Source organism: Penicillium canariense (genome assembly GCF_028826845.1).
Source record: "Penicillium canariense strain IBT 26290 chromosome Unknown utg000004l_segment0_segment0, whole genome shotgun sequence".
Taxonomy (NCBI): domain Eukaryota; kingdom Fungi; phylum Ascomycota; class Eurotiomycetes; order Eurotiales; family Aspergillaceae; genus Penicillium; species Penicillium canariense.
Genome location: NW_026622731.1, coordinates 2,121,069 through 2,131,505, shown reverse-complemented (window position 1 = coordinate 2,131,505; position 10,437 = coordinate 2,121,069). Strand labels below are relative to the sequence as shown.

General features: G+C 51.2%; 4 protein-coding genes across 4 annotated transcripts; 2 read left to right on the top strand and 2 right to left on the bottom strand.

The window, feature by feature from the left end:
* Window positions 1-438: 438 nt before the first annotated feature.
* On the top strand, window positions 439-2,037 carry N7482_007100 (gluconeogenesis factor YvcK family protein; the record flags this gene model as incomplete). Its single annotated transcript, XM_056689225.1, has 2 exons — window positions 439-634; window positions 689-2,037. The coding sequence occupies 2 exons, from the start codon at window positions 439-441 to the stop codon at window positions 2,035-2,037; spliced, it is 1,545 nt and encodes a 514-aa protein (XP_056541654.1).
* Window positions 2,038-2,289: 252 nt separating this feature from the next.
* N7482_007099 (uncharacterized protein) lies at window positions 2,290-2,977 on the bottom strand (the record flags this gene model as incomplete). The annotated part of the gene is made up of 2 exons (XM_056689224.1): window positions 2,290-2,501; window positions 2,575-2,977. 2 exons carry the CDS (start codon window positions 2,975-2,977, stop codon window positions 2,290-2,292), a joined length of 615 nt encoding a protein of 204 aa, XP_056541653.1.
* Window positions 2,978-3,319: 342 nt separating this feature from the next.
* Window positions 3,320-6,992, top strand: N7482_007098 (DNA-directed DNA polymerase gamma MIP1; the record flags this gene model as incomplete). The annotated part of the gene is made up of 4 exons (XM_056689223.1): window positions 3,320-3,377; window positions 3,429-3,432; window positions 3,515-3,660; window positions 3,736-6,992. 4 exons carry the CDS (start codon window positions 3,320-3,322, stop codon window positions 6,990-6,992), a joined length of 3,465 nt encoding a protein of 1,154 aa, XP_056541652.1.
* Window positions 6,993-7,355: 363 nt separating this feature from the next.
* N7482_007097 (uncharacterized protein) lies at window positions 7,356-9,841 on the bottom strand (the record flags this gene model as incomplete). The annotated part of the gene is made up of 14 exons (XM_056689222.1): window positions 7,356-7,383; window positions 7,441-7,603; window positions 7,676-7,848; window positions 7,898-7,998; window positions 8,052-8,359; window positions 8,411-8,522; window positions 8,569-8,792; window positions 8,839-8,908; window positions 8,977-9,160; window positions 9,209-9,354; window positions 9,407-9,501; window positions 9,555-9,604; window positions 9,659-9,692; window positions 9,745-9,841. 14 exons carry the CDS (start codon window positions 9,839-9,841, stop codon window positions 7,356-7,358), a joined length of 1,785 nt encoding a protein of 594 aa, XP_056541651.1.
* Window positions 9,842-10,437: the final 596 nt, after the last annotated feature.

Here is a 10,437-nt window from a genome sequence, read left to right as displayed (position 1 = left end):
AATTTGACCAGAAAGTGTTGTGTAAACTCTAGTGCCGGCCCTTGGAGGTCATGGAGTAGGCGGTCCTTTCCGCCTCGCCAGCAGGCCGGTCGGGCCAATGCGTATGCTGCGCCTCTTTGATGTCTCGAAATATTCGTCGGATCATTCGCCGCTCCGTAATCGCCCCCGAGGTGTTATCTCTTATGAACCAGCAATCTTAGTTGCCTGCTCCGGAGGCGTCAAAGCTCCGGCGGTAGTTTTTTTGGCATTCGTGGCGTTTCCGGAGTTCAGGTGTCGCCGCAGGGTCGGCGCCGAACATAACTAACAGGTGGTCCATCAAACATCAACGGAGACTCTTTCAGCCGTCCGGGATTTAACCACGTCTATTTTCGTGTGTTTCTCTAGGCAAACTGCACCTACCTGAGTCAGCTCGATTTGTCGATACCTGCGATCCTCGCCATGACCGACTCACCCAATCGAGGGATTGTCGTCATTTCGGGAGGAAGTGCTGCGAACAACCTGGTTGATGTATTCGATGCCGTGCGAGACAGCAAAAACTGCCTGCTCAGCTATATCATCCCAATTAGCGACAATGGTGGCTCATCGTCGGAGCTGATCCGGATATTCGGGGGTCCTGGAATCGGCGATGTTCGAAGTAGGCACCTCAACGTCGTCCAGTGAGGGGTTACTTGGCTGACTATAATCCCAGGTCGACTTGTCCGACTGATTCCTGATTCCCCTGTTAACTCGGAGCGCATGGCGATCAAGACCCTCTTCAATCACCGCCTGCCTGCCAAAGCAGAGGCCGCGTCGCAAGAATGGCTTTCTATCGTAGACGGCACGTCAAGCCTTTGGATATCGATTCCCCCAGCGAAGAAAGAATTGATCCGTTCATTCTTCAATATGCTGAATCTGGAAATCCTGAAGCGGGCTCGGCCACCGTCGTCTACCTTCGACTTCACCTCTGCCAGTGTGGGAAATCTGTTTCTAACGGGAGCACGGCTCTTCAGCGGCAGCTTTGAGAGTGCTATTTATCTCCTGGGCAGTATCTGTGGCGTGCAATCCGATGTTGTCCGTGTTATCCCGGCGATCAATTCCAACTTCTCTCATCATATCTCCGCCACCCTCGCCGATGGAACCGTTATTGTTGGTCAGAACAGTATCTCCCATCCTAGCGAAGCAACAGCCCTCCAGCGGAATCGAGGGAATAGGCCTAGACGACCTAGCCTGCTTCTTGCCGACGGAGATGACTTGGAGGATACGGCTTCGGATGTATCCGATACCGTGTCATATGAAGAGGACCATCTCCCCGGTTCTCTTGCCACCTTACGGAACAAGAACATCTCATTCAACAAAACAGAAAATGAAGACTTGCCCTGCCGAATCAGCCGCATCTGGTATATCAATCCCTATGGCCAGGAGATCCGACCACCCGCGAACCCTCGCGTTCTGGAGGCGCTGAGTGATGCCCAGGCTATTATCTACAGCATTGGCTCTCTGTACACATCTATCATCCCGGCAATCATTCTTCGGGGAGTTGGCAAAAGTATCATGACCAGTCCAGCTCGCCATAAGATCCTCATATTGAATGGCTCTTTGGATCGTGAGACTGGTCCTCCATCTGCGCCCTTCCTGGCGTCCGATTTTGTCGAGGCGATTGTGCGTGCTTGTGAGGAAAGCCGCGGACGACATCCACACAGAGTCCCTCGGCGCCAGGAACAGTCACCCTCCTCTCCAGATACCATCCGACTATGTGACCCGCTGCCATATACGGCTTATGTGACTCACATATTGCACCTGGATGGGCCAGGGACGCCCCAGGTGGACCGGGAGAGGCTAGCAGAGATGGGCATTGAGACCCTGCGCTTGTACGGGCGTAAAATCACAGCCATGGAGGATGGGAAGGAAGTTTGCGTGGGCATGCGATATGACCCGAACGCCCTCATCCAAGCGCTCGAGGTAGTACTAGGGAAGAAGGGAGATGCAATGGTGCGTGGGGGCGGGGGGAATGGTTTGGGTAGGAGAAATACCCTAGACCCGGGCCGGCGGGATAGATAAATAGGGACAGAAAGAAGCGCAGACACTGTACAGTACTAATCCAAAAAACTCAATGAAATTTGAATGAATAATAGTACCCAAAAGTATGCCAAATGCCAGGATGTACCTGGTCCAGATGTATGTATGTCATTCAGAACAGGCTGAAGTCATCCGATTCGTAAAGCGCTAAAACAATTGACTCCGTATGCTGTAAAAACGCCATCTTAGTCTATACTCCATCCGACTATGCTCAAAGAAGAGTATTTAAGACTATTATGCTTCCGTTGGTGGCACTAGACTCCTCTTCTTTGTGGTCAACTTGAGCTTTAACGGTATGAGGCTTCGTCGAGGCCCGCTCGATTCGTTGCGGGTCAGATTCTTTCGGCACACGGGACATGTGCCCTTGGCTGGCTTTCCTTGATCAAATCGCTGATCGTCGATTGATTGGAGGTATTGGACAATACACTTGTGGCAGAAAAGGTGGCCTGCGAATCGAAAGACATCATGTTAGAAAATCGGGCGGCTAGAAAAGAAAGGTATGGCAAGATTGGGACCTACCGCATGACGTGCTCGTAGCATCCTCAGGGGTGTCCATGCAGACTGGGCACTGGTACGCAGCTAGCATCGAACTGCCTTTGCCTTCCTCCGCGGTTGATTGTGCCTTGACGGCATCTTCCCGTTGCTTTGCTAGTGCTTTAGCAAGTGCCAGCGAGCCTTCGACTTCGGTCAGGTCAATAGACTCGACAGGGTCTTGTGAATCATTTGACGACGCTGGATTTTGCGCGCCATGTTCGTCATTCCCGCGTTTTCGTTTTGTGCCACGGGCCATTGTCTCTGGATCTGGGGAGCTGGAAGAGGGGCCGGAGGAAATCGATCGCGTTGATGACAGTTGCCGGGAACGCTCAGAGAATGGTTGTACCGCCACCGAAGTGAGGTCAACGACTGAAACCCGTCGACTCATGTTAAATAGATATTTCAAGGCAGTAAAGATGAATGGTCGATGAAGGCCGTCCCATCGAGTAATGGCACCTAGCGGGGTTCGATAGCTGCTATGATAAACATGGGACGTCTTCTAAGTTGGCTTGAAAGCCCCATAGGCAATAAAACCGACTTTATAAACAGAACAAAAGCATCCGAAGGATCAAAAAGAAGACCTAAAACAAAGGAATGAGAAGTGGAGGAAGGTTCAAGAAGCCGGATGGCAAAACGGCAGGAAATGAACGCTGTTATCGATTGGCGATAAGGACGTACCTGAAGCACAGGCGGTCAGCCTGATCGGCAGCACATTTCTTCCGCCTCCCGCATGACGCTCGATATCGCGATAGGCAGTGATATGGAAATTGCTCTAGCGATCCTCCCCCGTCACCGTCATATCACCCGATTGTGAAATCGCAGCTCCCGCCACTCTGCAGTCGGGTAAGCTACCATGACATGAATCGCGCAGGATCGGCCACTGTACGATGTTATCTTGGAGTCACCCTTGCGCTCCTTATTCCAGGGGTGTCGTGAGGTCGACGGCGCGCCTGCGATTGCGCCCAGCACTGCTTGTCCGCTCAAAGCCATGGAAATTACCTGTGCAAGGACGAGCAAGACTCTATTCAACACCTATTAACGATGAGTTTCCGCTCAAACGCTCTCTGTCAGGTACGTTCTTGACTATTGTGCACTCGCAAGCCCAATTCTAGGTGACTCTGTGGATTGAAGACTGACCAAGCGCAGTTCCCGCTTCGCCTAGATTTAATGAAATCGGTGTCCAGCAACTCAGCGACTATGTTCATCCTCAGGTGTTCCCAAACAAGGGCCGAGTCCCTGATCCGGATCTTGTCGCTCTCTCTAAAGACCACCTAGCGCGACACGATCTCCTTGGCAAATCCCAGACCGGAGCAGACCCGATCGCATTTGATTTACCACCCCTTCAAGGTCAGACGCTTGATGAGCATTTTTACAAGCTCGGAATGGATGCATCCGAACCATACTTGTCGAATGCGAAAACGTTTGCCGCCATCAGCTGTCCGACAAAACCGCGAAAATGGGTGAAACGCAGTGGATGGACCAAATACAATGGAGACGGCTCATCGGAGCCTGTGGATGCCCCCAATGAGGAAATGCTGACCTTTGATACGGAGGTTATGTATAAGGATAATCCTTTTGCGGTCATGGCTTGCGCAGTGAGTCCGACAGCATGGTATGCATGGTTATCTCCTTGGCTGTTGGGGGAATCGCAAGAAAAGACGCACTTGGTGCCTTTGGGAGATCCTTCGCAGTCACGTATCGTGGTTGGCCATAATATTGGTTACGACCGTGCCCGGGTTCTAGAAGAGTATGATATGCAGCAGACTCGCAACTTCTTCCTCGACACAATGTCTCTCCATGTTGCGGTAAACGGCATGTGCTCCCAGCAGAGGCCAACTTGGATGCGCCACAAGAAAAACAAAGATCTGAGAGATAAGATTGCGAGTGAGCATAACTCGATGGAACTGGCTGCGTTGCTCGAGAACAACATGCTGAGAGAAGAGGAGGAAGAACTGTGGGTGGGTAGAAGCTCGGTGAACTCTCTGCGAGAAGTTGCCAAATTCCACTGTGACGTGACCATTGACAAGGCTCAAAGAGACTTCTTTGGTGAGCTTGACCGAGAAACACTTCTCACGAAGCTGGACGAACTTCTCGACTACTGTGCTGCCGACGTTGCGATTACCCACCGTGTCTACAGGAAAGTTTTCCCTAATTTCCTGGAGACCTGCCCTCATCCTGTCAGTTTCGGGGCTCTTCGACACTTGTCTTCCGTCATCCTACCTGTCAACCAAACCTGGCAGGAATACCTCACCAAAGCTGAGGAAACATACCACAAACAACTTGATGGTGTCCAACGGAAAATGCTTGAATTATGCAACGAAGCCCTGAAAGTGAAAGATCAAGCTGATATCTACACGAACGATCCCTGGCTACGGCAGCTGGACTGGTCCGGTCAAGAGATCAAAATGGTTAAAGGAAAGAAGAAAGGCGACCCTCCTCGCCCGGCTGCAAGGCAAAAGAAGCCGGGAATGCCTAAGTGGTACAAGGATCTTTTCCCTTCGAGCAATGCGGAAATCAATCTTACCGTTCGGACGAGAATCGCTCCGATCCTGCTCAAGCTGTCTTGGGATGGTTACCCTCTTGTCTGGTCTGACAAGTATGGCTGGACTTTCCGAGTTCCCCGTGATCAAGTCAAGAAATACGAAAACCAACCGGTCGTTGTGTGCGACATGGCGGAGGAACAGAATCTGCAGCTACGTGACGATCGAAAGAACTCATACTTCAAGATCCCTCACAAAGATGGCCCGCAGGCCCGCAGCACGAATCCGTTAGGCAAGGGTTACATGCAGTACTTCGAGCGTGGAATCTTGTCCTCTCAATTTGAGCTTGCCAAAGAGGCCTTGAACATGAATGCCTCCTGCTCATATTGGATTAGTGCCAGAGACCGGATCAAAGGCCAGATCGTGGTTTATGAGGATCAGGTACGGAAGAGTGGTTCCACACAAGCCCAGGCCGAAAATCGGATAGGGTTCATCCTGCCCCAGGTAATTCCCATGGGTACCATCACTCGTCGTGCCGTGGAGAATACCTGGCTCACTGCCAGCAATGCGAAGTCAAATCGCGTTGGATCTGAGCTGAAGGCCATGATCAAGGCGCCTCCAGGCCATGTTTTTGTTGGTGCGGATGTTGACTCTCAGGAGCTGTGGATTGCCAGTCTTGTTGGCGATGCCTCGTTTCAGCTGCATGGGGGTAACGCAATCGGTTTCATGACCTTGGAAGGTTCCAAGGCTGCTGGAACCGACTTGCATTCCCGCAGTGCTTCAATTCTTGGTATCTCGCGCAATGACGCCAAGGTGTTCAACTATGGTCGCATCTATGGAGCCGGCGTCAAGTTTGCTGCGACTCTGCTTCGCCAATTCAACCCTTCTCTGACTGAGAGGCAAACTCAGGAGACGGCAGCCAACCTGTACAAGCAAACTAAAGGCACCCGGACGACTCGCCGTATTTTGAGCGACACACCTTTTTGGCGTGGCGGCACAGAGTCATTTGTGTTCAACAAGCTGGAAGAGTTTGCAGAGCAGGAAAGGCCAAGAACCCCTGCTCTAGGCGCTGGAATCACCGAAGCACTTATGCGCCGCTTTATCAACAAGGGTAGTTTCATGACCTCTCGGATTAATTGGGCCATTCAATCGTCGGGTGTTGACTATCTTCACCTTCTCATTGTGGCGATGGATTATCTCATTCGGCGGTTCAACATTCAAGCTCGGCTGTCCATTACTGTTCATGATGAGATTCGCTACCTGGTGAAGGATGAAGACAAGTACCGCGCAGCTCTGGCACTTCAGATCGCCAACGTTTGGACGCGCGCGATCTTCTCGCAGCAAGTCGGCATTGATGACCTCCCTCAGTCCTGTGCATACTTCTCCGCTGTCGATATTGACCACGTGTTGCGGAAAGAGGTTGACATGGACTGCATCACTCCTTCGCACCCGCATAAAATCCCCCACGGCGAGACCTTGGATATCGCACAGCTGTTGGAAAAGAACCAGGAGGCATTCTTGGACCCTTCTATCATTCCCGCCTCCTCTCCCCATCCCGAGAAGTATGGCTATACCCCTCGAGAGTCGGTCATGTCCACCCTGCAGGCCTCAAATGATCCCGCATTCATCAAAGCCCAAATCACAAAGGATGATAAGGAGCTGCGCGAGATCATCAAGGAGAAAACCCAAGCTGCAAGCGGTGGCAAGGCCGCTGCATCGCGCTCTTCTGCTTCCACAACCAGAAGTAAGTCCACTAGCTGGGTGTCTGCGGAGCCCCAACGCGCAGTCCTCATGGACATGGAATCTGGCTTGTATCCTGATTTCCGAACTCCTCCTCGATCATCCTCCACCGGAAACGGGAAACATCAACCTCAAGTTGGCATGTACCGCTCTTGGAAACCTCGACCTTCAGCCCGCGCATAGCCTGCATTAGCTCTACTCACCCTCTCACTCGCTACTTTTCCTTCTATTATCTTTCGCCCCCTTGCATTTCTATTTTTTGTATTTAATCTTTTACCCTATCATGTTTGAATACTGGGGCGGCTGGATGGCTTATGTTCTTATGTGGTTCATTGGGGACTTAGCATTAGGGACTAGCATTGGGACGGCGTCGAGGTAACTCACTGATGTGACGATAGTGTACAAATGGCACATATATTTGCAATGCTTCCTTAGGCGCGGAGTTCTAGATCTTGGGAACCTGGACGCTATTTTTTACCATACAAGACGTATTTCTATTCCTTGTAAGGACATTAAAACTAGAGACCTACCTACATATTTCAATTTTCAGGTTTCTTTCCACATCGATGGAACACTGTCGAAGTTAGTTTTCTTGTTCTTCCCGCAAACATAGAAGGTTCTTATCACTAACGCGACTTCGATGACAGCGCATCTGCCGCTTTGGACCACTTTGGTTCCCTCCGCTATGGCTTGGTCCAATTCGTTTTGCGTCTTAATAGTACCTCCCCATGCATTACCAGCAGCCGTGGCAATCCCTGGATAATCAGGAGACGGCTCAAAGGAAATATTCAGATCTGATTAAGAAATGTCAGCCGTCACTGGGAGAGACGCCGCAATCAAACGTGGAAGAAGAAAATTTGACGAACCTCTGCTGTTAGACTTTGACGATAGCCCATCTTTATGAACCAAGAGAGCAGACACCTTGGGTGCGTTCCACCCCCCATTGTTTAAGACGATTAGAAGGAAAGGGACATCGTAGCGCCTAGCGATCCAATAGACGCTCTCCATCTGCGAGAAAAGATATGTCCCATCACCCACTCTGGCCTTTTATTAGTATCCCTGACCTCCTGCCGGTAGACTGCACTCACATTCCGCAGACAAAGGAATTGGGCTTGGCCAATTTCACTCCCAAAGTGGCACCACCGCCCCAGCCCAGGCCCCCAGCGCCACTGGCGACGAGGCTTCCAGGCTATGACATGCTGTTAGACACGTCATAATTGTGAGTTCGGGTCGACAACATACCTTCACCAAATTAAGATGATGAATCAGTGGCCCAGCGTTGGTTACTGCCTCTAGGACAAAGGTTGTGTTTTCGGGAACGTGTTGTCGCAGACGAGACGTCAGATATGGGACACTGATAACACCGTCCTCCTGCGGCGACTGCAAATGACGGAGCTCCTCCCGCCATTTGGCATAGCGGGTTGCGCGAGCCCTGAATTCTGCCGCATAGTTTGCTTTGCTGATATTCTGCTTGTCTATGAAGGTATTCAACTGCTTCAGTGCAAGTTCGCAGTTGACTTTCATCCTTCGCATAACGTTGATAGAGAACACTAGTCCCCACTCGTTAGCCTTGCACTTAGCAGACGGTCAGCATAACCTACGGCGCATTTGCTCCTTTAGCGGATCGACGTCAAGATGGAATATTTTGGTTCCTAGGATTGATGAGAGAGTGTTCAGGGATTGGGGGGCAGTTCTTGCCTTTCTTGGGTTTGCCTGCGATTGGAATCCAGGGCACGTCGCAATCCAAAATCAGAATTACATCGGCTTCCAGAACTTCTGGATGGGTCGTAACAGTCACGCCCAAATAGGCTTCATGGTCACTTCGAATGCATAGGTCGGACCCAACCATCTCCACAACGCCAATTGGGAGCTTGTCACACAGCTCTTCCAACAGAGGAGGTGCGTTGCGATTTCGGCCTAGGTAACCCGTTATCACCAGTGGGCGCTTCGCACTCAAGAGGGTGGTGGCAATTAACTCAACCTCTGTTCACGTTAGCCCAGACCTTGCATTTGCAGAGGAGGTTTTTACCTGACTCCGGCAGAGCACTAGGGAGGATAGGCGTAAGGGTTTCTTCCTCCAGAAACTTCCGCTCGACTTTCTGTAGGATTGCGATATGAGCCAGCTTTCTTGCGAACTGGAAGACGCAAACAAGACGCAAACAATTACCTCTTCCAGAACCTCTCGTGCAGCCATCAGATACGTCGGACCCTTGGGATCAGACAGGGAGAACTGCAAGGCTCGGTTTACCATCTCCTTGATGTTGCGGCCTGTCTTGATTTCCCCAGAGTACCTGCAATATTGACGGAGAATTGCTGCTTGGTCCGGTACATCTTGCAGCCAATGAATGAACCTATAAGATGATTAGCCTGTCTGCACCACATTTCATTCGTGATCATACTCTGTTCTTGAGCCTTTCAATTCCCCTCTTTGGGTGAAGGGGCTGAGACCCGCAAAGCACAGAACCGGCACTCGTCCGACCGATGCATTATGGATGGATTGGCCCAATGCCAAAGTACCACAATCGACATGCACAAGAACACATTGCTAGCTATCACTTAGGCGAAGGAACTTTTCCGAGCTTCACGGATGATCATACCGGAAGGCCCGAGACCTGGGCGTAACCAAGGGCGGCAGACAGCGCGACCAATTCAGAAGGGCAAGTGATGATATTGGGAAATTTCGTCGACATTTCTATAGAACTGGTCACTGAGACGCCTCATCGTCGCTGGTGTTTGGGAACTGACCTTGCTTCGCTTTGATCATGGCCTCCAGCATGGCAGGATGGTCGCTTCCCCTGTGGACCGAGTCAGGTAGGCCACTCCCCGCCCTCCATGAAGAGATAACTTACAGATTGACAAAGCAATGTGTAACGCCGGCCTCCGCTTCCAAGTGAAATTAGCAACCCATTTGGGATTCAGGGCACTGTTGACCTACCCAGGGCTTCAAAGAAACCTTCAGCAGCGGAGGGTAAGCTACCGTCTTCCATCACGTCCTCTTCATAGCGAGCCCTTTTGTTGGTGGGTTGAGTCATGGTGAAAATTCGTGATTGTTCTGGATATGATCGAGCTCTGAGTACTGTCGATACTATGAGTTGGGGTAGGAGAGTTGGCTCTAATAAGGCGTGTAACATGCCCCGATCCTGGGGAAGGGGGGAAGTTGTATATCGTCAAGCTGGCCAACCATTTCCCCGCGACCGCCCCGCTGTGGGCTGGACCCTGGCTTGGATTCGCGTAAACCCCACTCACCTATACCTCGGCCTATGAATTTACAATGGCGAGATCAATCTTGGTGCCTTTGAATGCTGATTTCAGTTATTGATAAGTCTCGACACAATGGAGAAAACGTTTAAACCACATCAGCCCAGTGACTGGTGTGAACCTATGAGGTGGAGTTCGCAAAACTATGAAACTTAAATGACGCTATTACATTCATGGGATGAAGCAGTTTTTGCTCATCCAATCTCCCATCCCCGTTGCAGCCGGCGCCAAAGAGAGATAGTTTATAGCCTGGTCAAGCAGCGTCAAGCCACGACGGTGATGGATCTGCGTGGCAGGCAGCCGGTCGGGTCCCGTGGGAGACGATGTGACGATTCTCCCTCCCACTGGAGCAGGAACAAAGCAAATGATT